Source organism: Danio rerio, chromosome 6, assembly GCF_049306965.1.
Source record: "Danio rerio strain Tuebingen ecotype United States chromosome 6, GRCz12tu, whole genome shotgun sequence".
Taxonomy (NCBI): Eukaryota; Metazoa; Chordata; class Actinopteri; order Cypriniformes; family Danionidae; genus Danio; species Danio rerio.
In genome coordinates, this window is record NC_133181.1 from 49,548,077 (window position 1) to 49,575,000 (window position 26,924).

The 26,924-nt window shown below is 35.2% G+C and overlaps 1 protein-coding gene across 4 annotated transcripts in view; it reads right to left on the reverse strand.

Moving 5' to 3' along the window:
- The window catches only part of grm4 (glutamate receptor, metabotropic 4), a 265,644-nt gene that overhangs the window by 31,752 nt on the left and 206,968 nt on the right, over positions 1-26,924 (reverse strand). For all 4 annotated transcript variants that reach the window (XM_021476905.3, XM_021476906.3, XM_073953112.1 and 1 more), the window contains 2 exon segments: positions 23,301-23,437; positions 19,870-20,805 (listed from right to left, as the gene is read on the reverse strand). In XM_021476905.3, the coding sequence (XP_021332580.1) occupies positions 19,870-20,805; positions 23,301-23,437 (1,073 nt within the window).

The following is a 26,924-nucleotide window of genomic DNA, read 5'->3' on the forward strand; positions in this document are numbered from 1 at the left end:
TCACTACAGTGAAGCAGCATCAATGGTGTGAGCAGCATCATGCTATGTGGATGTTTTTCAGCAGCAGGAACTGCAAGACTAGTCAGGACAGAGGGAAAGATGAATACAGCAATGTACAGAGACATCCCGAATGAAACCTGCTTCGGAGTGCTCTTGACCTCAGACTGGGGCAACGGTTCATCTTCCAGCAGGACAATGACCCAAAGCACACAGCTAAAATATCAATGGAGTGGCTTCAGAACAATTCAGTTAATGTCTATAAGTGGCCCAGCCAGAGCCCAGACGTAAATCCTATTGAACATATCTGGAGAGATCTGAAAATCGCTTCCCATCCAACCTAACAGAGCTTGAGAGGTACTGCAAAGAGGAAATGCAAAAACTCCCAAAGACAAGTGTGCCAAGCTTGTGGGATCATATTCAAAATTACTTGAGGCTGTAATTACTGCCAAAGGTGCATCAACAAAGTATTAAGCAAAGGCTGTGAATACTGATGTACATGTGATTTTACAGGTTTTATATTTTTAGTAATTTTGCAACAATTTCAAAAACTCTTTTTCCACATTGTCATTATGGGGTATTGTGTGTAGAATTTTGAGGAAATAAATGAATTTAATCCATTTTGGAATAAGGCTGTAACATAAAAAATTTGGAAAAAGAAGCGCTATGTATACTTTCGGAATGCAATGTGAATGTGCATATTAGTAATGAAAATGACTGAAATTAATATGAAACCAGAATAAACATATATATATATATATATATATATATATGTATATATATATATATATATATATATATATATATATATATATATATATATATATATATATATATATATATATATATATATATATATATATATATATATATATATATTTATATTTGCACATATTTTGATACGTAAATAGACTAGCCTAGAAATACGATTTAATGCTGGTCATTTTCATTTTTGCTGCATGTGTGTGTATTTTAAGATTTTTCAAAGAACGTTAATTTCACAAGTGCTAGTCGGAACAGCACACCCTTCCCAGTTAGCACAGGAAAAACTCAGATTAGCATGCAAGTGAGTGCTTTCATTGCAGGTTTGCTCCAACGACGTCGTTCCTGGATGGAACACAGTGTATATGGCATTATTAGCTAAATAATGAGAGGGTAATCACGATTATTTTTAACCAGCCACTTGGAGCGACTCTATTTATGACATGTTTTCAGTGACACACACACACACACACACAGCGGCACTAATGGCTCCAGCCACTCCACGGCTCGGCTGCTGCCCCCCTGCTGCTGCTTTCGAACGCTCTGCTGTGTGTTTTGGCTCTGGCGGACGTGACCTCGGTTCGGGCTCCTCTGTGTGCTGTGATTAAGTGTGACTCACTGCTGTGATCTCCATCCAGAGGGACTGACTGGAAAGCAGTCTCAGCACAGGGTTAGGACCACATCAGCTGCGCAGGGGCTCTTGGAGAAGAACTGACAGATGGCTCCCACCCAGCACTGCCCACTGCTAGGCAATCCTACAGAAGTGTGTCAGTGAAGTATAGTCCACTGTCTTTAAAAACAGATACTTACTAGTTAGTCACGACACAAACACTTAAGCGTTCTGAACTATGTTGTTTGCTAAATTCAATAATTGGCAGTGCGCTGAAGCCAAAAGTTTCAAGGATTCAAATAACATAGTTGAAACCATGCCATTTTATCAATTATATCAGATTAGTGATGAAGAGAATGCTAGTATGATAAAACAGGATTTTTGTTTAACTCATTTAAACAATTTAATGGTTAAATTATTAATTAAATATGGTAAATTTAGATTTATAATAATTATGAATTTAAGCTGAAAAGCAAACTAATAACCAGGTCCAGACTGAATTTGCTGTCTTTGACTTTTTTTGCTTTTTTTGTCGCAAAATAAAATATTTGTGCAGAACCATTTTGAAAAAATAGCAACTAAAAACATACATGAAATAACAATAAAAAATAAAATAATAATAATAATAATAATAATAATAATAATAAAAATCATAAATGTTTATTTAAGCTTTATAAACTGTATTTATCATAAATCATATACATATTTGCATATTAATTGATAATAATATAATTGTTATATAATTTACAATATATAATGTTAATATAAAAAAAAAAAACATATATTACACACACACACACACACACACACACACACACACACACACACACACACACACACACACACACACACACACACACACACACACACACACACACACACACATATATATATAAAGAAATAAAATAAATTAAAAAAAAATTCTGTTATAACCACCCTCTGGATTTAATATGGATTATGTATATAAAAATTTTGATGCATTTGGTCTTGGCAGAATAGATCTGCTACGCTGCTGCTGCTTTGATTATTATGTCAAAACTTGTACCGAGACCTGCTACTGCCAATATATATACAGACATGCTGTCAGAGAAAACCACACGCAGCTGCTGCAAACATAATATGCAACCCCTGAAACAGATCTGAACACAGGTGGAGCTGGGGTGGAGGTGGGTTTTCCGAAAATGTGCTGCAGCTAACAGTGCTAACAACGTAGTGCTAACAGCATAAAACAACGCGGAGCATTTACACTGATAGGGAGCAAGCTCATTGGCTGCTGAGGTGACAGTAACCAATCTCCTGTACCATGTAGTTAATGACACACGAGCAGATTAGATGACCTATCAGCCTGTGCGTCCAGAGTTTCATGGCAGAAATTTCACAAATAAATAAACTGATTGATGGGCTTAAAATATCCTTCATTAACACTGTACTACAAATAAATCTGTAAAAACTACATATTAGTATTGAACTGAATCTTAATAAAATTGTATCTATGAAAATACAAACCATGAAGCCTTATTTTATTAAGTAAATATTACTTTCAAATACAATCAAACACACAAATAAAACATTTTTATTAAATATATTGGAGTTCGCAATGTTTACATTTACAAATACACATCTGCAGCCATACAGCCCTGCTATTGGTCTGCTATCTTAATATTATCATACGCCAATGTTTTCCAAAAATGTTTTATTTGTGTGTGTAAAAAAAGTGAGTTTTGCTGCCGAGGGTGATGCGGCTGGGATGAGAATCAGCACCTGGAAGTCCGAGGCCATAGTGCTCCACCTGAAAAAGGTGATTTGCCATTTACAAGTTGGAAGAAAGTCCTTACCTCAAATGGTTCAAGCATCTTGAGGATGGAACATGAGATCGTATTGGTGCAGCGGCAGCAGTAATGTGGTCGATGTACCGGTCTGTTGTGGTAAAGAAGAAACTGACCCGAAAGGCAAAGCTCTCGATTTACCGGTTAGTCTACGTTCCTACTCTCACCTATGGTCATGAGCTTTGGGTCATGACTAAAAGCACAAGACCTCAGATACAAGCGGCTGAAACGAGTTTCCTCAGCAGGGTGGCAGAGTGCACCCTTATTGATAGGATGAGGAGCTCTGTCACCCGGGAGGAGCTCGGAGTAGAGCCACTGCTCCTCCACATCGAGAGAAGTCAGCTGTGGTGGCTCGGGCATCTGTTTTGGATGCCTCATGGACGCCTACCTAGGAAGGTGTTCCAGGCATGTCCAACTGGGAGGAGGCCACGGAAAAGACCCAGGACAAGTCGGTTGACTAGGCTGGTTTTAGAGGGGTTTTGGCCACTTCCAGGCTGGTTTCCAGCCATTTCCAGTCTGGTCTTAGCTGGTCAGGCTGGGACAGGACCAGCTAAAACCAGCTTGTCCAGCTTAGCCAAGCTGGGAGTCCAGCCAAAACCAGCTACATCCAGCTTAAACCAGGCTGGTCAAGCTGGTTTTAGCTGGATTTGGCTGGTCATTTTCCAGCCTGACCAGCTAAGACCAGGCTGGAAATGGCTGGAAACCAGCCTGGAAATGGCCAAAACCCCTCTAAAACCAGCCTGGTCAACCAGCTAAAACCAGCCAACCAGCCTAGGCTGGTTTAAGCTGGATTTTTCAGCAGGGGACACTGATTTAGTCATCCTTGCCATCTCTTATACTATAATGTCACAATTCTGGTGTGTCTATGTGTTGTGTTCAATGTGCTTCTGTTTATGTTATGTGATTCCTTTGCTCTGTTTTCCCGCCATTTCATAGTTTCATTAGTTTCACCTGTGTTGCACCCCTGTATGTATTTAGTTTAATCACGTCTTGTGTATTTATACCCTTAAGCTCAGTTTATTCATTGTCTGGTATTATATCATCATCTCATCTGTTCTTGTTCTGTCAGAGTTTTTGTGAAAGTAAATCTGTGTTTTTGATGATCCTCGTTACATGAGCTTTATTGCTAGAGTACAACCATGACAGAAAACCCAAGCAACCACTTAGCAACTATACAGAACATCCTAGGAAGCACTCAGGACATCCTAGCAACCACTTAAACCACACTAGCAACGACATAGCAACCAATCAGAACATCAAAGCAACTACTTTGAATATCCTATCAACCTCTTAGCAACACATCAAACAACCACAACACCTTAGTAACCACTTACAACACAGCACTACTATGGCAGGAAGGTAAAGCAACACTCAAAACGGAAGCACATTCTTTTAAAAACAGTTGAGAGGGAACAAGAAACGATGGGATTGAGATTTGTCACTTGTCACAGTTCAATATGTCGGAAGTCTAACCACAGGGCCACAGCTCAGACAAAAGCTATTGTTAAATACGCTCCCCGGTCACTTCAAATCAGCAGAGCTACACTTTCAAATTTAACCAGGAAATCTATGGGAGTGCTTCAACAAATCACTTGAAAGCAGAGCAACCGGTCCATACATAGTGATTAGAGCAGCCTCAAATTATTAGCTTTGGTCTATACCTCGAAAACGCTCACTAATCTTGCTGGAAACTGAAGTCGCAATTACAGTCACAAATGAGGATTTAATGGCGCACACGACACACAATTCATCTCTCCACTTCCAGTTTTCTTCAAAATATCCTCTTTGTTTTTAGAAAAAAGATTGTCAGATTAGGAACAAGCAAAAGGTAAAGAGTAAATAATGAGTTTTCTGTTTTGGGTAAATGTTAAAGGAAATTTGTTTACATGAATCTTTACAGTTAAACCATAAATTAATTCTTAATATCTTTAAGTGTCACTCATGGTTCTCAAAGAAAAAAAATGCTCAAAAAGAGTTGTATGTGTCACACTAAAAAATGCAGGGTTTACAATTTATTCATGTCGCTGTGTGGAGTTTGTATGTTCTCCCTGCATTCACGTCTGGTTTCCCCCACAATCCAAAGACATGCGGTACAGGTGAATTGGGTGTGAATGAGTGTGTATTGATGTTTCCCAAAGATGGATTCCAGCTGGAATGGCATCCGCTGCGATAAACATGTGCTGGATAAGTTGACGGTTCATTCCGCTGTGGCAACCCAGGATTAATAAAGAGAATAAACCAAAAAGAAAATGAATGAATGAGTTATCAGCTTCTAAATATACAGCGTTGCTGGTATCATCATAGTGGTGGTTCCCTATTAAATATGTGCAAACCAGTGTTAAAAAAAACATACGGCAAAAACACTCACTGGAAACTGAATTCGCAATTACAGTCACAAATGAGGATTTAATGGCGCACACGACACACGATTCATAGCGGTATCTCATCAATGTGCCGAACACCTGCAATCTAATGAGGCTTGTGAGAAATATGGAGATGGGAACTAGACAGTGAATCAGGGTTAGTCCTCCGAGACCGTCTCTGTTGTCTCAACACATACAAAGTGTTCCACTTTTTTGCCCTCGAATTTAAACTACAAGTTAAAAAAGAAAGCTTGCCGTTATTGCACTCCCACATACAAATGGATGAGCTGATAAAATACACGCCGCACCACCATCAACTTTAATAACACAACAACTGATTCTGCTACTTTTTCACCTGCTCCTGCTGAATTATCTCTTGGGATGAAGAAGGAAAAATGAACTGCCATTTTTTTTTTTAAAGGGAAGTAGGTCTTGTGTCAACATCAGAAGAAGTGGGTCTCATGCTAACAGAGGCAGAGCGGAAAACAGCATTCAAAGGGATGTTTATGTTTATCATTGAAATGAAATATGAATTATGCATATTTACAATCATTTAGCGATGCGATATATATATATTGGCACACCGTTATCAGTCAACACATGCTTGTTTCGAATGTCTTTATTGTGTTTTTTAAGTAAATAAATGATCAGCTGAGGAATTGTGGATTATTTCCTCTGGCTCTCATTTCCAATGCGTGCTGACAAGGATTTTAATTAGTGTGATTTATGATTTTGGGAAAGGAAAGATGCAGATTTTTCTCTGCAGTTTTCTTGTTTAATAATAAATGTTACACTTTATTCATGTGTTCTGTATTTGTAAACTGTGGAGGACCAAGAGTGACAATTAAAATCAAAATAAAGAATTAATTTATTGATTTATTCAGAAGATCATGATTCGCACTCATTAAATAATTACTATGTATAGCTTTTATTTTACATTCTTAGGTGATACAAAACACAGACGTTTCGGCACAATGCCTTTCTCTGTGTGTGACACAATCCTCTCACTCCATCCTTTCATCCCACAGTAAATCACATAACGTCATTAGTTAGACATCGACTCAATAGTTAAAAAAATTTTCATTTTCTTTTTAATATACTGTAATTAACCACACAAGAAATATTTACCTTCACCTTTAAAAACATTATGCCCATTGCACAGGAAAATAACAAATCAATTATCATCATTCACTTATTCATGTCTACATCAATGCAATGAAATTCCAACAGTCCAAAACATCTCATTATTTGTATCATTAAATACCCAAAATCCATGATTCATATAGCTAAATATTATATTATAGCTAAAAACAAACCCTTAAAGAAACCCAGAAAGGTCCAATTCCTCATTCATTCCTCTTGGTGCAAGTGATTTTAATTTATGAATCTCATAAATTAATTAATTTCTGCTTCTCTTTGTAATAATATTTTATTCAGAACACCTCCTCTATGTAACTCAAATACTTCTTCATTATACATTCTAGAAGTTTAACGTCATGTCTAAAACCTGTCTTGCTACTGCCAAAGTTATATCTTGTCATCGTATATTTGATTTATGTTCACTAATTCGCAACTTCAACTGATGTGATGACTTCCCATTATGTATACAGTTTAAGTCTGAATTATTAGCCCCTGTTAATTTTTTTCACAATTTCTTTTTAACACATTTCTAAACATAATAGTTTGTTCTGTAGACTATCGTGACAAAATAGCTTAAAGGGGCTAATAATTTTGACCTTAAAATGGCTTTTAAAAATTTTTAAACTGCTTTTATTCTAGCCAAAATAAAAAAAATAAGATTTTCTCCAGAAGAAAAAATATTATTAGACATACTGTGAAAATTTCCTTGCTCTGTTAAACATCATTTAAGAAAAAATGTAAAAAAAAAGAAAAAAAAATTAAAAGGGGGGGGGGGGGGGTGTGTGGGGGGGGCAATAATTCTGACTTCAACTGTATATAGACCACATTACGAGTAGAGCAAGTAAAACTGTTTTTTTTTTTTTTACTTTAATATTTTTACCTGTTGCTAGATTCAAAAATTCCTTACCTGGATATAATAGTTGAGACATAAAAATGCAAATAAATAAGTAAATAAAAATAACCTTTAAATAAACTTGTTATTATATATAGTTTCATTTTAAATAACATTTAATAAAGCAATGTGTTAAATAATCATTTTTAAATAAATAAATATACAATTTTATAAGGGTTTATTTAATTCATGTTTTAAACTGTTGATTAAAGTCTGTGTAAAATGAAAATTATAATCTTTATTGCTTAATCTTTAGGTGAATAATTAATCCATGCAAAAGTTAATCCACAAAAAAAAAAAAAGGTTTTGGTAATGTGTAATCGTAGTCTGATACGACTCTGTTTACGTCCAGCCACAATATTCTTAAAGGCGTTCTTCTTTCAGATAGTTTGCTACAAGGGAAATATGTGCAAAAAGAAAGTCTACTTCCATTTCACTTGGAAGTACATCAGCATATTGATATAAAAGTCTCAGCAACTCCTGGACTCACATTTATCCAACAATGCTTAGAAACCTTCAAATGTGAACATATTCCAGAAATTTTAAAAATTATGTCCTATTTAGTTATTTAAATTGGTTCAATTTTGTCAATATTTAGGTTAAATGTGTTTACATAAAGTTTATTTACAGCTGTGCTAAAGTTTTATAAATCGAAATTTTTGCGTGGGAAGAGACTTACGCTTTTTTCAAACCCTGTTTTGTACATATGCCACCTTTGATAAATGAGACCCCTGCTCCTCCATATTAAGCACTCAAAAAGCAGCTTCCCAATATGAAGTTTTACTTGTATACCATAATGATGCATACCTATTTAACTTTATTAAGGTAAAAAAAAATTACATTACATTACATACAGCACCAAAATAAAAATAAAAATAAAAACAATAATTCCTCAGTGTTATATGTAATCAAAGCAAGGCATTGTGGAATAAAAATCCAAGGACCTCATTGAAGGTTTGCATGCATTTAGGTCATGCCTGAGTTTATTCTATATGCCATTATGTTAATAGACTGTCTCCAATGCCATGTTAATGCGCAGATGTAACTATAAATAAGCCTGATTTCTTGAAGGGTGTAAACGCTGTGGCTCGCTGATGCTTTTAAAATATTACTTTGCCTGATTGAGCTGCACAGCAGAAGAACCTACGAGTTTGGCAGAAGGAATAGCTGTTTGTCTGAGCAATGGTTGACATTGTAAAATTGTTACATTAAACAGTCTATTTAATAAAATAATAGTTTGTTGGTAACATTTTGGAATAATGTAAATCAGAATTTGTTAGTAAATTTTACCAATAATAACATATTACATCCTGTATTATTATAAATATAATTCTTTACATTGCGTATAAAATTACACCACCTTAAAAAAAAAAAAAAAAAAAAAAATATATATATATATATATATATATATATATATATATATATATATATATATATATATATATATATATATATATATATATTATTTTTTTTTTAAATTTTTTTTTAGTTATAATATAAGAGTGTTTAGCGTTTAGTGTATTAGGGGTGTAACGATACACTCAGCTCACGATACGATGTGTATCACGATATAATTTTCACGATTCGATATGTATCACGATATTTGAAATAAAAAATTTTAATTAAACTGAAATGCAAATTTTACCATGTAAACTATTTTTTATGTATTTCTTTTGTTTCAACTTGTTAAACTGAACCTTCTTTAAGAAAATAAATTAAACAGGCCTGTCTCTGGAAAATAAAACAATTTAAAAACTTCTTAAAATATTATTGAAATGACAGAGACAAAATTAAGGAACAATTTAAGTAAAGGTGCAAAAAAAATAAGCTTTCTATTCAATTGAATTTAACAGTAAGAGCTTAAGGCTTTGCTTGGTCACTTGCGTTTTTTGTGTGTGCAAAAAAAATCCACATTTCCAGGTATTTAATTCATATTTAATTAAATTCATTTAGAGATATCTCTAATTACAATTGTGACTAGTCAAAACTCATTTAGAGATATCTGCAAATATTTTTCAATGGAAGTCAATGGAGGAATATGACTAGTCATAATATATTTGCAGATATCTCCAATCTGATTTCGTACTAGTACAATTGTAATTGCAGATATCTCTAATTGTCATTCTGACTAGTCGATTTATAATTATGACTAGTCAAAATATAATTAGAGATATCTCTAAATATATTTTTGGATAGTCAGAACAAAGGTTTAAATGCTAAAACGGCTTGCCATACGCGTGCGTCTATCATCCGCCCTCTGTAGTATCAGCTCACGGTCAGCTCACGTCATGTGTGATTTTGCGGCGGAAACATTATATGAAGACAGAATGATATTTAAGGGTGAATTGTACCTTATAAATACAGTATGTGACTCTTTCAACACAATTAGGAGGTATCCCTGTCGCTGTGCAAAGTATGTAAATGACTGTGAAGACTTTAAAACTTAGGATGTTTGACCCAGTATGCGTGTCAAAAAGTGGACGAGTCTAAAGCAATGACTGTACAACCGAAATGTTGCCAGACGTCTGATTTTGAGAGGATGGGCCATCCTCTATTTCAGCTCCACTCATCTTGGTCTGCTAACATTACTGCTGCTGCAATCTGAACTCACGTGCGAAAGCAGGTGGAACGTAGCTTACGTGCAAACAGCTCAACTAATAAGAGAAAACGGACGTCATATCGTAATCAAATCGTCATAACGCCACGATGCATATTGTGACATTTTTGCATCGCAATAAATCGTACAACGATAAATCGTTACACCCCTAATATATATATATATATATATATATATATATATATATATATATATATATATATATATATATATATATATATATATATATATAAACACTCTTGTATTATAACTCAGTTTATTCTTATTATTATTCTCACTGTTACACTCTGTCAAATGCTGTGTTGTTTTAACCTAAATGGTTACATTGGGTAAAATATGGAAAACAAATGGTTACATTGGGTAAAATATAGACAAAGCCAATGGTTGGGTAACATTTTTCATTACATTTTTACCCCAGTTGTAATATAATGAGCACTGTATGTATGTATGTAACCAGACATGCACTGTAAAAACATTCAATTCTTTGTGCGAGAAGTTTGCCTTTAATATTTCAGGAAAAAATGCATCTTCACAACTCTTTTAGATGACTGTAAATGAATTACAGTCTGAAGAAGTTCAATAACGCCAGTGTTAACAAGAGTGGTATTTACCAGGTTTCAGGGTCCTGCGCACACACCTGTCACGGCTCTGACACACACCTATATGTAAATACACAATGACCACACTCACCAACACACATGGATTACTCTGTCATGTAAACCACTGCAAGTGAACCTGAACGACACAACGTCACTCTTATAATAGCGTACAGCTCTTCATGCCGGATATGCATACAAATCCAGCCCATGAACTGCAGGATGCTTATATTCTCAAAATTCCTCAAAACTGGCAGGAGAAAGTCTGTCATGATTGTAACATAATATGTTTTTAATATTAACTTGATCAGGGACAAATGATGATTAATGGCATGTTTTGAGTATTGAGAATTAAAAATTCTATAAATTCATTGTAATTTTCTTGAATATATATATATATATATATATATATATATATATATATATATATATATATATATATATATATATATATATATATATATATATATATATGTGGGTTTTCCGACCCAGGAATTCACAAACAGATGGCATGTAATAAAACAATAAAGGTTCTAATCCTGGAAGAAGGGCTGCGAGAAGGTCAGATCGTCAGCTGTCCCAGTCACACATTTTACTTCTCAGGTCACTGACATTCCAAGCAGAACATGCTTTATATGATGTATCTTGTAGATCTATCATTTTGATCAAAATGAATCTGGTTTAATTTGAAATATCTTACACTGTAAAGTAAACAATGCTGGATTCCACACAATTCTCTCATGTTGTCCCAACACATATTTTTTAAAGTTAATTTAACATAATCATTTTTACAAATTTAGAAGGACTGAAAATAAAACAGTTAAGTTGTCCCCTAAAAAAAAAAAACAACATTTTGAATAAGCAGTTTGAACAAGCAGTATAGTTTTTTTTTTTTTTTTTTTTTTGTGAGTGTAGTGTACTGTAATTGGTAAAATGCTATCAAGTTTCATTGCTATAACTTGTTTTATGAGCCTTCTAATCTGTTGCTCCTGGATTTGAAAGGTGCAATATTGTCTTTTGGATCCAGTAGTCAGGATACCACCCTTATATTGAGTGGTTCTCTAAGCTCTGCCCACTGCAACACACTTCTATAAGATTAGCTATTGTATCCATCTTTAGCTCTATAGATTTATCTTCGAGCAATATATGTTGTGATTTTTTTATTGGTTTATTAGTTTAATTGACATGAGCCATTTTTAGCTGACAAATAAAGCGTTGTATTTGATTTATTAAGGATTCGATTGTATGAAATCATTATGACTAGTAAATTGTGAGGAAGCTTTTTTCAGCCCTTAGAGTATGAATCAAAGTGAGGGATCAGGAAAGAATGGAGCAGTAGGCACTTCATGTCAGACTTCTTGATTGCTGTTCATTATTACTGATCTAGAAAGCTGTATTGCGAAAGACAAAAAAAATGAAAAAAATAAAATAAATATATATGTGTGTGTGTGTGTGTGTGTGTGTGTGTGTGTGTATATATATATATATATATATATATATATATATATATATATACATATGTGTGTGTATATATATATATATATATATATATATATATATATATATATATATATATATATATATATATATATATATATATATATATATATATATATATATATACATATGTGTGTGTGTGTGTGTGTGTATATATATATATATATATATATATATATATATATATATATATATATAAATAAAACTGTAAACTACACATTTTTTGGTCAAGATCAAGTACCAGTCAGCTGCAATTTTCTGTCTAAGAATAAAGGTTGCAAACCCAAGATGACAGATATCAAATATGGTCAAATATCAAAATTTATTCATATTCAATATAGTAAATGTGATTAGTTTTTAATTACAAACAGTCTAAATTTAACGATCACTTGAAGTTGGAGTCACATTAAACTCTTTACCAGCATAAATTTTTACACAGAGGATGCCCTTCCAGCTGCAACCCATCACTTTAAAACATCATACACAGTCATACACTATGGACAATTTAGCTTACTCAATTCACCTATACCGGATGTCCTTGGACTGTTGGGGGAAACCGGAGCTTGTACAGTCTCTTGACCTTGTGTATTACTCTACCCACAAAAGCAAAGGACTAAACTCACTACAGTTTGACAAATATTGCAGCTGTTGGGCAACATAATGTAAATTTTTAGGCAAGAATGTAGTTGTTTAGATTGCAACTTTGCAGTTTATTTATAAGAATAGTGGCTATTTTAAAATATGTTTGCAAAATTTTGGAAATTTAATGTTATAATAAGCAGAGCAAAGAAATTGACAATTGATGTTCCACCACAAGATGGCGACAGAGACCGTATAATAAGTCCTAAGAGGGAGAAAAACGTTTTTCTCAGCGTAAATTCTAAACTAGAGCTGAACAAATCATTACAGGACAGGTATGTGACTTTTTAAGTCGATCTCTCTCTCTTATGTATTGTGTATTGTTGTATTTATACCATAATCTGCCAGTGTTTAATTTGCTTTGGCTTTTTCAGGTTAATTTTTGTGAAATCTTGATTGCAACAGAGAAATACTGGGAAGTCTCTGTAGACTGATGGCATTTTATGCCGTTCAGCCTTATAATCCTAAAATGTGAGCAAAATCAGCTGTTTTGTTATCACTTTAGACATACGGTAGAGAAATACTAGTTCTAAAGTGACGTTGGTGAAGTAGCAGTGGATTCTGCTGTTCTGACAATCAGCTGCAGATGTGAATTAATAGCGAAAGAAAATAGTTCCCCAAACAAAAGTGTTTTTAAGACCTTAAATTTTTTTATTATATACATGATTATGCCGTTGTACTGTTGTATAAAGCAATATCAATAAGACTGCAGCCAGTTCTACAAAAGCTTTTGGTTGTGATCTTATTTTTGTAGCATTTCAAGCAGTCATGTTCTCTGCAAGTGAGTAATGACTTTTTATTTTGGGTTTGAACACTTGTTTTAATGGGAAGGCACTAGGTGTCCAACGTTTTCATAGAGTGTTACACTTTCTGCCAGCACTTAATATATTAAGGATGAAAAATGCTGCATAATTGCATTCATTTTTACAGCTTTTCTTCATTATAATCATTTTTAGATGCCGAAAATGATCATGTTCCACTTTTAACTAAATGGTTTTATAATAGATTGACTGTATTTTTTTTTCTATGGTCAGATTTTGGGCATTTGTTCAAGTCAACCAAACAAAGCAATCAAAATTCCATCTGGATCCTTCTAAAACCCAGGAAAGGAAGCATGCGAAAGCCCTAAGACCACAGTGAGACCTACCTGCCAGACTAGCTCATTTAAAAAATCCTTTGGTTTAACCACAATAAGATGACCTCCCGATTAATCATTTGACAGGCTGATCAAATTCAGCGGGGACCGAACCAGCTGCCCACATTCAAAGGCTCTAGAAAGCCTCCGAAGACATTCATTATTCACTTTGACATAAGATGACAAACAACTGATGGAGCCGGCATGCTGATGAGGCGTCTGGCAGAAATCGTGTGACAAGTGCAAATGCAGAGAGATAAGGTAAATCACAGGCCAGGAGGAAGTGAGGCATTTAATTGCTCTAAAAAGACATGTCATCTCTGACTCGCCAGGCTTTATTGTGCTTGCCAGCCTGCATGATTTTGAGGTGCTGTTGTTTTGATATGTTAATTCCCCTCTGAAAACACTGTTTGTTGCGTACATGGTGGTGGGATTTTGTTGTACGATGGTGGCTTTATTTTCAACGTAACGCTAAGTGCAAAAAGTGTTTCTTCAGCACTGTGATGTACAGAGCAGAATTAACGTCAAGCATTGATTGCTGCATGAGAGGCTTGGTAGGCTTCGAGTGTAAAATGCTGTCAGAAAATCAATTTTACTGTGAAATCAAATCATTGTTTTACGTCAAAAATACATTATTGTATAAAAATCATAGTGCAGTGCATGTTCAAAAAATCATACTCTGCTTAACCCCAAAAAAAACTCAATAAAACTTGTTATTTCTATTTGAACTATAATGCATTTATATTTTGCCATTCATGTTAATCATAATCTGAATCAATCCTAAACTGTTACTAGACAAGAAATGTGAAAAATTAATCCACTCGATGCTTGATTTTTGTTTTTTGTTTGTTTTTGTTTCTGTGCATTAGGGCCGCATCATATATAATTTTAGCAACAGAATCTGCAATAGTCACGCAGGATCTGCAATGTCAAGTTGGGATTATAGGTAATCATAAAACACAATTCAGAACATGTGATTTGTGGGGTCTTAGCAAAGTTTAATTCAAATCTAATAATATGAAACTATTTTATTTGGATGGGTTTTTAAAAGACACCTATTTTACCACTTTTTCAGTATTTAAGATAAGTATCTTGTTTCTTTAAAGTCTAAGTCTCAGCTCAAAACACCCATCAGATTTTTGGTAAATTACGAAGTATGCTATAAATCTCAGATGCAGAAAAACTAGTCCATGCTTTTATGACTTCTAGGCAGGACTACTGAAACGCACTGTTTGCTGGTTGCCCAGCATTCTCTATTAACAAACTTCAATTAGTACAAAATGCAGCAGCCAGAGTTCTTACTAGGTCTAGAAAATATGATCATATCACCCCAAGTTTATCCTCCTTACACTGGCTGCCTGTTAAGTTTCGTATTGAATTCGAAATATTGCTTCTTACATATAAAGCTTTAAATGATCCAGCTCCTGTTTATCTAACTAACTTCCTGTCTCACTACAATCCAACTCACTCTTTAAGATCTCTAAACTCAGGGCTTCTGGTAGTACCTAGAATAGCAAAGTCGAGTAAAGGAGGTCGAGCCTTCTCGGTTATGGCTCCTAAACTCTGGAATAGCCTACCTGATAGTGTCTGAGGCTCAGACACACTCTCCCAATTCAAAACTAGATTAAAGACCTATCTGTTTAATAAAGCATACACTCAGTGCATCACTTAGTGGGTTTCCGCACAGGTTTCTGAATCATGTTTATATACACTATGAACAGCAGCTACGTTAATTATTCTCTTTTTCTCCATTTCCACCAGGGGATACTCATCCCGAGGCCCTCAGACAATGCTGAGTCACTGATTGATCCAAGACCAGAGACGAGATGATCCCAAGGTTTCCATATCTTGGAAACAGGGTCTGGTTTCTCTCAAGGTTTTTTTTCTTCTTCACTTTTACCAATTGGTAAAGTTTTTTGCTCTCTCCGCTGTCGCCACTAGCTTGCATGGTTTGAGATCTGTAGAGCTGCGCATCGATGGATTATGAAACCACACTGAACTGAGCCAAACTGAACTTAAACACTAAAGAACTGAACTACACTGTTCCAATTTACTATGACTTTTTATGTGAAGCTGCTTTGACACAATCTACATTGTAAAAGCGCTATACAAAAAAAAGGTGAATTGAATTGAAATATTTATAATACCTTTCAGAATATTAGTAATTTCTGCTCTTAATGCAATGTATGTGTTTTGTGTTGCCTTTAAGGCTAGTTCTTCCCGCCCAATGTCCCCACGTGGTCTCAGTGTATCTCTGTCTCCGTCAGATAAACAGCAAAGTGACAGACATGAAGGAAGCACATCTCAAGTAAAGTTTGTTAGAAATACTATAGTAAGAACTTTCCCAATGATTATTTGATGTATGAGTTGTGGAGTTAGTTCAAGGTTTTCTGCCATGATGAGTCCCACACAATGTCGTTACAATGTTCAAGCACAAACACAAACATACACACACACACAAAGCATGTGCAGTTTTGCACTGTTTTTGCATAGTAAATGTGACAGGATACATTTTAATATCCACTGCTGTATGGATATCTGTTATGTTAATGTACAAAATAAACCTGATAAAACATCCACAAAGCGGGATTGAAGAGTCTTCTTTTATAATTGTACTGACAGATGTCTGTGGTGATAAAGTAAGACGGTAAAATCGCTGTAACATGCAGTGTTTTAAAATTGTTTTAAACTTGTAAAACCCATTCTTGATCACATTTGATGATGATAATCGCTGAGGGCTGAACAGATCTTTTAATCCCAGTTGCTTTGCACACGTCCTGTCTTGTTTATATGATTGTACGTGTTACAACAGAGACATGTTAATGTTTGACATGTGGACACACTATACCTATACACAGTTCTATCCAAACAGCTTCCAAAAGATGGTTTTTATCATATAGTAGGTGCCCTGTAAGGCCTGTTACTGTGTAAACTGTTAATACTGTTAAACTCCAACTGAAAACCATAAAACATGATTTTACCTTTGTTCTTTTGTTTTATCTGTGCTATAATTTATTTTATTTTGTATAATGTTGTATATTTTATGCAGATTAACTCCCCTACAAATGATTCCAATCAAGATAAAATAAGGAATTCTTACCATATAGGGTCATCTTGTAAAATCATTTTCATATTGCAACATATAGTGTAGTAAAACTAAATAATGCAATACCATTTTTTTCCAGTTTCATGCAGTCATACTATGTGATGGCATACATTAGGCAGACAAATCTCACAAATTTACTTAAAATATATGTCTTGGTCAGGATATTCAGAATCAAATTTTATAAATAAACTCTAATAAAGAAAAAAATGCATGTATATCAGTATATTGGACCTGTGCATCAGCTAACAAGGATTCATTTAAATTTAATTTATAAAGTGTCGACAAATGTACTGTGTTTCTGTATAGCTGTCTTCCAAAACTGCTCATTTCATTTTCATCTTAATTTAACTGACAGCCCTATGATTTCTGTAATATTGGAGTTCATTCATTCATTCATTCATTCATTCATATTCTGTGGGGGAAAGCGGAGCACCCGGAGGAAACCCAATCGAAGGCAGGGAGAACATGCAAACTCCACACAGAAACGCCAACTGAGCCGAGGTTCGAACCAGCAACCCAGCAACCTTCTTGCTGTGAGGTGACAGCACTACCTACTGTGCCACTGCCTCGCCTGGAGTCATAAAAAATGCAAATAACATCACATGAAATGAAACAAAATTGGGAAAATTCTGGATAAATAAATTATATGTAATGCTGATTGCATAACGAATTAATGATGTGGACTAGCATCTGTGTATATCTGTGTATAACACTAAGACACTATTTAAATATGAAATCTGCTTGTTTAGCATGTCTGAATAAATGAATGTCACAACAATCAATCAAAATAAAATTAATTTAACTGGACGTGTTTTTAAATATTTAAGTATATACAGTATATTGACCGTGGAAAGTAGATAAACAAATAAATCTAATGGATTTTTATGAAGAACTGTCCTTGTGCAATTGTTAATTCATTTATTGTAATTTTATGACTCGCTGATTGCACACAGTATGTCTAATAACATTTAACACTTAAATTCATTAGGCAAGATGGTTTTCCGTTGCTGCAGATGTTTAAGTAAATAGAAACCAAAGAACATCTGATCCGTGAATCAAAAACAATAACAAGATCAGAATGACGAAACTTGTGACCTTGTGTTGCTTACAGTATTAAAAAAGCAGCAATTGAATTTATTCTTACTGCATCACATGCTAGGAAACTAAATGCCAGCCCAATACAATCTAGACCCGCAGTAGAATATTCACTCAAGTAAAGACTGAAATGTAAACTGATTACTCTTCAGTGTTTGAACTCTCAGCAGTGAATAGTAAAACACATGAACTGAACTGAACTAATCTAAACTGAACTGAACTTAAACTCTGAAAACCGAATTACACTGTTTCACTTCACTATAATATTCTACGTGAAGCTGCTTTGACACAATCTATGTTGTAAAAGAGCTATACAAACAAAAGATTAATTGAATTGAACAACACTGAACTGCTATCGTTTAAGATTAAACGGAAGTCTCTGAATTAAAGGAGCCACGATTTATATGGATTAAGCATGCTGACATATTTTTAATTTCATAACTCCATTCCCTCATGCCTTTTTTTTTTTTAAATCATCATATAGTCATCCAATCGTGAAAAGACTAAACGCTCAAAGATGTATGTGAGACAGACTGCTATTTGATCACTCAAACTTTCACCACTAATTGCTATATCGGCCAAAGACTGTGCTCAGAGAATATTTGATTGAAAATAAAAAAAAAAGTCAGTCAACTGGTTGTAAGACTATTGCATATTCACACTAAAATGGTGGAGATGAAATAAAAACTGATAAAAGAAGGCAAGAAAGGTGCAACCATGCGCTTCAGGATTACAGCTACAAACATTATGATCTCCTCTGATCAGTAGAAATATGCAGTGGTTTGTTTCTTTGTGACTGCTGTAGGCATAATGTAGTCTAAGGCAACATGCAATTACCTAAGTAAGTTCATACAATCTTCCATCTGAATGAGTCATTCAAACGACGGTTAAAAAGGCACAGTAGGAAACTGAGTTTAAAGCCATAATGGGTCCCTACCAACAAGTATAACAATACTGGAATTGCTGAAATTGCTTGTTCAAGGCTTTGCTAAGGGAGACACTAATTAAATAAAACTGAAATTGAAAAAGGAGAAAGCCCTTATCTTAAGCTTCAGAAACAGAAGGTCCCAGGTTTTCTAATTGAAATGAGTAATGCAGCCAAAGAGAGGGTAGTTGCATTTATAATTCAGCAGAGCTGAAATGCGCAGTCTTTTTTTTTTTATTCTCCAAGTCAGTCGGTGCTTGTCAATTGATTACATCATCTACAAAAAGCTGACGCTCAATCTCCTTGCTATTTTCAAAGTCTCTTTTATCTTTGAGAGCACAGTGCTAGATGGGCAAAAGAGAGTGCCTTTGTTTTCCCAGCCGCACATGTCCTTTTCAATATCTGAAGGAAACCATGTGAGCTTTTCACTGTGGTGCAGAAACCTCATGATTCTCAATTTCTCTTTGAAATAAACTGTCTGTTTCACCGCTCTGCTTGATCTGAAGCCCAAATGAACATAGTCAATTTGTTCCCACTGCTGTTTTTTTTTCTTACTGAAAATAGATTGCGCTGAATGGCATGTTTTGTCGAAAGCTTAAAGGTGGTAAATGCTGTCATTACTTTCAAATGCAAGGTCTTCAGGAGTCGCACTCAATCATCAGCTCTTACCTTTTCCGTTGACTGCGATGTCCCGAAGAAAATGGGGATGAAAGCGAGCCAGATGATGCAGGTGGTGTACATGGTGAACCCGATGGGCTTGGCCTCATTGAAGGTCTCGGGAACCCCTCGCGTCTTGATGGCGTACACCGTACACGTCACCATCAGCAACATGCTGTATCCCAGCAGGCAGATGAGCGACAAGTCTGAAATGTCGCACTTTAGGACTCCGCGTGCCATCTCTGGGTCTATGGTGCGCTGGTCCTCATAGTCAATGAGAGCTTGCGAAGGGTCTACTGCGAACCAGATGCACACCCCCAGGAGCTGAACGGAAATCAAGCTGAAGGTGATTATCAGCTGCGAAGCCGGACTGATAAAGCGTGGCGCGCTCACCGTCATTTTCCCCTGCTCAAAAATACGATAAATCCGATTGGTTTTGGTGAGCAGCGCAGCGTAGCTGATGCTCATTCCGAGCCCCAGGAAAATCCGCCGCAATGAGCAGATCCCTACATCTGGAGTGGAGATCATCAGGAAAGTGGTGGCGTAACACAAAAAGATTCCCGTAAGCAGTACGTAGCTGAGCTCTCGGCCAGATGCCTTGACAATCGGCGTGTCATTATAGCGGATGAAGGTCACCACCACGAAAAGCGTGGCTATGATGCCAAGAATGGCGATTAGGACAGGTATGACGGCCCATGGCGAGCTCCACTCCAGCTTCACAATAGGTATAGGCTGGCAGCCTGTGTGGTTCTTGTTAGGTCTCAAATCGAAGCGGCACATCTTGCAGGTGTGGAGGTCAGCCTGATACTGGTAGCCGTCGCAGCGTTCACAGTGCCAGCAGCAGGACATGCCCTTAACTATCTTCTTGCGCCATCCGGGTTTGCAGGGTTGACTACAGATGGAAGTCGGCACCTGCCTCCCTCCACCTGGCCACTGCATCGCCCGCACCTGTAGCACAAATACACACTCTATTTACCATTCGTCTGAGCTAGAGGCATGAAGCAGTGTTTAACATCTCAGAAGAGTGTTTTCATTTCCTCATCCACCGACTCACTAAATTAACTCTTGAGCATCTCAAAGGAGCCATCTTCAAGCCTTATTTACAGGTGATGTGCGCATTCAGATCCCCAAAACGTGACAACTCATTTATTATTGTTTGCCAGTGGTGTAAAGAAACAAATTACAAAAACTCAAACTACCGTAATTAAGTAGTTATTCTCAGGAATTCAAATTCGCTAAGTAGTAGATGTGTACTTTGACTTTTAGACATCAAAATCGCATCCTTTAAAAGTGTCCAAGAACATTAATGTCTTATGATGTTGTGTGCCTGCTGGGCAATTACTAAATGCATTACAGAATGTTACGTTTACACATATCCACAAATTGCATGTAAATGCATCAGCTTTTTACAGCGTAATACTCACTACTCTTCAGTACTTTTAAATAGGGCTACTCTTTCTACCACAGTTGTTTGCACACCCCAAACTCATATAGCATTTTATTCTGTAGGAAAATCATGTCATTTTTACATTTTAGCTTTTTTTATAAAGCTCCTGCAAAAAAAACTGCTTCGAAAAGACATTTGCCTTTATTCTAAAGCCATATGTTGAAAAAAGATTTGTTTATCTATTCATAAAAATTTGTTTATTATTTTACTACAAATTCTAACATCATTAATGATGACGTGCTATTGCTCATTACATCCCACTTTCAAATTCTTTACAAGACATAGGATATGATTTTTTTTGTTTGTCCTTCACCCAAAGCTATTCAAAAGACTTGAAGAGTGTTTTCAGTTCCTCATCCACCGACTCACTAAATTAACTCTTGAGCATCTCAAAGGTGCCGTCTTCAAGCCTTATTCACAGGTGATGTGCGCATTCAGATCCCCAAAACGTGACAACTCATTTATTATTGTTTGCCAGTGGTGTAAAGAAACAAATTACAAAATCTCAAACTACCGTAATTAAGTAGTTATTCTCAGGAATTCATATTTGCTAAGTAGTTTTATAAATGTGTACTTTGACTTTCCCCTAAGTAGATTTTTAGTGCTGTATCTGTACTTTTACTCCACTACTTTCCTTCAACCTGCAGTCACTACTTTATTTTTACTTGTCTATGCGGATAAGAAAAATCAGTTCTGTGATTCCTGTCCAATCAAATCGCACATAGTAGTAAAAAGGTAAATCGCATCATGATGAACTACCTCAAGACAATTTATAACTGCAGCAAACTGTTTGCAAGCATTAAAAATGTTCTTGGACACTTTTAAAGGATGCGATTTTGATGTCTAAAATCTTTACACTTATTGACACAGAGACTGTTTAGCTTGTCACTGACACTTTGCTTGTGACAAAAACTTACTGTATGAAAACCCAAATGGCCTTAAACACCCAGCAGGCACAAGACATCAACATGAAGTCAGATTAAAGTTGTACCACAATGTTGTAGAGATGTTGCATTATGTTTAGAAATGAAAATCGTGTTGACATCAGAAATCAGGCTGATGTCAATGTCCAACGTCCAACCTGAAATCAATTAAATACCAACCTCTAATGACATTACCACTTTGACGTCTATCAGACGTTGGATTTTGGTTGCCATTCCTGACAAATAAATGTCAGTATTTGACGTCAATATGACGTTGGTTTAAGATGTTGGCTTGGCTTTGGATTTTGATTACTTTCTAACAACCTAAAATCAACCAAATATCAATGTCATTTGATGTTGTTATTGAACATCAAAACAACATCCCTAGACGCTGGCTAGACATAAACTTTTGGTCATCTGACATCACAACCTAAATCTAACCTAATATTAATGTCTTATGATGTTGTGTACCTGCTGGGCAATTAATAAATGCATTACAGAATTTTACGTTTACACACATCCACAAATTGCATGTAAATGCATCAGCTTTTTACAGCGTAATACTCACTACTCTTGAGTACTTTTGAAAGGGCTACTCTTTCTACCACGGTTGTTTGCACACCCCAAACTCATATAGCATTTTATTCTGTATTAAAATCATGTATTTTTTACATTTTAGCTTTTTTTATGAAGCTCCTGCAAAAAAAACAGCCTCGAAAAGACATTTGCCTTTATTCTAAAGCCATATGTTGAAAAAAGATTTGTTTATCTATTCGTAAAATTTGTTTTATTATTTTACTACTAATTCTAACACCATTAATGATGACGTGCTATTGCTCATTACGTCCCACTTTCAAATTCTTTACAAGACATAGGATATAATTTTTTTTTTGTCTGTCATTTACCCAAAGCAAGAAGTGTGAGAAGTTGTTTGAGAAATTGTAAGACTTACAATTTGCACGCACATTTTTATCATTATTTTTGCCCTTTTGAGCTTGAAAACTGATTCATTTTCTTAAAAATGTCTTCTTTAATGTTTCACAAAAGGAAAACGAGGTATGAAATATACTCACATTCAGGTAAAGTTGGTCAGTCCAATGGCCTATGATTTTATATTCGGCTGTTTTGTTCTTTATTTGGTACTGATAGATCTCGTATCGGCCTGGGGCATCTCCATTCTCATTAAACTGCACCGGATTGCCACCTATGCCTGAAGACGGGAGCAGAGAAATCAGATTAAAGAGATGCAAACCACATATACCTTCACAGTAACGAGCAAGCACTCGTGTACGGACATATCCAGGTCAGCGTCCAAAATCTGTGAACGAAATTCCGCTGAGATTGATGGTGTGCTGGAAACTGCAATCTATTTAAGCAGGACTAAATGTGCTAGCAGTCAATTTAATAGGACTTTTGCAAAATATATTGCTTTAGAGGTTATTTAATGCTATATCTACACTACAGTGTGGCTTTTCAAAACCACTTATTGCTAATTTAAAAATAAGCATTGTATATGAAAGGAAAAAAGGAACCTCTTTAAAGCTGAAATAGAAAAATAAAACCCTGCATTACCACTGCTTAGTATAAAATGCATGGGTGTAGTTATTTAGCTCTGTATAAACAAGTCGAAATTTCCTTTGCAGATACATTGAGTGCAATTTCTTTTTTTTCGAGTGCAATAGCTTATGGAAGGAGGCAGGCGAGGTGGACAGGATAACAATGCTGCTGCATCCAATGATGCATTTTAGATTAGGTGCCTTATTCTGTGGAAAGCCCTGCTGTCTCAGGCTTTAAAGTTTTGGTTAAGCTATCTGTATTCCGAGCACCTGACCGTGTCCAACTTAATTCCCTGGACCCTGTGCAGCTGAGTCTACTGAACAATAGCACAAGAAATTGTGTTTGCACTACTTGTGTTTGGGTTAGAACTATACCAATGCATAATCCACATCAAATTCTCACTAAAATCTAAGGCTGATTATCAGCTATGCTGGATTGCTGTTGATGAATATCCTTTCTTCTCTGTGGAGGCTTGGAAGCCGCGAGAGGCTTATTTCAAACTCTGATGAGTCAACCGTTCTGGATTAAGGAATTAAGATTTTTTACAGCCATGCTTGGTGGCAGTGCAGTTCCCCTTATAATGCAGACAGATGTAAAGGATTATGAGAATTTCATAAGGACAAAATATTCATCAAAACAAGAGGCTGCACATGAAGTGACTGAAATTTCCAAGGCCCCGAGTTGCACACAACTTTTATGCAATAGATATGAGTGAAGGCTCGTATCTTGAGGTTTATTATGGAGTGTTGTGCTAAGTTTCCAGTTATAAAATGTTTTTTTTTCACCTCCTGAACACCAAAATGTGTGGTAAACAAAACTCCTTTTTTACTATTGTGCCAGGCTGTTCTAATAACAGTTTGCTATGGTTACGGATAGAGCCTGGAATGGCACGGCACAATTACAAACTGTTCTCGGTCCGGAATTCTTGGCATGGTTAGACAACCAAAAAAAAAATCTATATGTTTTGACATGTTTATAAAAGAAAATGATCAATTTTCAACATCTCAGCTATAGGCCTACTGTATTTTTGATTCAGTTAAACAAATATAAGTTGGACATTTATGGAACCATGTATGTTTATGTGCTTTTGTTTTGTTCTGTGTGATCTAAAACAGTGGTTCTCAAACTTTTTTCATCAAGTACCACCTCAGAAAAAAAATTGTCTCTCCAAGTACCACCAAAAATGAGCAGTATTGAAATACAGTAGCGTAGTAGGCCCAGTAAAGCAGCTACAACTCTGCACAGTTAAAACAACGTGGCAGATTACCTCAGAAATATAGGCTATATTCATAAATGGCATAATATATGCATAATTTTTGCGAAATTTTGAAATGTGTGTAGCATGTACATGACATATTTCATTCCTCCGCGTACCACTAGAAGGAAGCCTGCGTACCACTAGTGGTACACGTACCACAGTTTGAGAACCACTGATCTAAAATATACTGGGTAATGTAGCTACACAACATATCTTCTAAAACGTCAAGGCTATAAATGTCAATGCTATAGCTCGTTACTTAATTATGAAGATACTATGAAAATAATTAAAATAACAAACTTAAAAACTAAAAATTTTTTTTACATAATATAATAGTCCTTTATTTGCTTTATATTCTGATATTCTATGTGTTGTTTTATATTAGTTTTTGATTTAACTTTGCAATGCATTTGTTAATGCATTTGTTGAATGTTTGAGTCGCTTTGGTGCATTTCTTACAACACTATTTACATTTGCACATCAGTTAATGCATTTCTCAAAACACTTTTTGTGTGCACATCCTAGTAGCAGTTTCTCATTCCTTCCAACAGATTGCGAATGCTTTTGGACATGCATCAATTGCTTTCATACAACTCTCTGCTGTTTTATAACATTATCATTTGCTTATGTCATGTCAGTCAAAATGAACTAAACTTGTGAATGCTGAATAGTCATTCCATATAAAACTAATAGTCATCCTTTTATTACTTCAGTCATTACAAACAAAAAATGTTTAACTAAGTTGTCAAAGTCCGTCAAGCTAATTTTAATTTTAAAAAAAAATAATAATCTTTTTTTTCTGAAAATGTCTTCTAAATTGAACAATTTGATGAATTATTTACAGACCTGTGTATGTTGTAGGTTCAGTTCCAATATGTACTGTAATATTGTGTACAGCTGTGCACAGCTCTACCCAAAGGATTGTTATGTTTGTGGTAAATAAGGGTGGATTTATTTTTTTTTTGCACAATGCTGTAAATAAATTAGAATTGCAAAGAGAAAATGCAGTAAAAATGTGAAACATACAAATTAAGAGTCTATCTTTACTGTAGTTTTCAAATGGCTGTGCAAATAGTGTATATGGTGCTTTATTGAGCATTTTCAGGAAGTGTCACCAAAATCTGACCTTTTTGCATTGAAAAAATGTACAGAGTAAACTGTCATAATGAAAACATGACAAAGCCATTTGACTATCTTGTTAAACAATGGTGTCAGGACTTTTCATCTTGATGACACTGACACTTTCATTAACATCAATACTTGCTTTTAAGGTATGAACCATTTTGAGCAATTGACACGCTTTTGCAGGTTATCAACTAGGTTTTGCGGTTTGTACAAATTGTTTTGAGAAATGCATTAACTGTTGTGCAAATGGAAATAGTGTAATGAGAAATGCACCAAAGCGACTGAGGAAAACCTGTAAATGGTTATATTTTACTATAAAATTGTAGTATATTTTATATCATTATCAACTTTTGATGTAAAACCGCTGTGTAATTTCATTGATTGTTATGAAATAATTTTGGTGCTATAGTTTTTATTATTGAAAGTGCCCACTCACTTTTGATAAGGTGATCATTTCCAAAATGTATTTCTGCCATGGCACTAATACTGATAATCTATTATTATTGCATCGTTTATTTTTCTGTTATGTGCAGAGATTTGAAATATATATATTTTTATTACCCCTCCAATCATGTTTTAATCATCATGTTACATTTTGATAATTTTCCCTTCAAATAAAATTTGCCCAGAGCCGCTCAACATATAACCTCTAAATGAATATGGGTACTGTGACTTCTATTGTATATTATGTTAGCACCCCTTTATGAGAGAGTGGCATAATCGTGTTTAGTTACGCTGTTGCTTTCGCTTTTACACG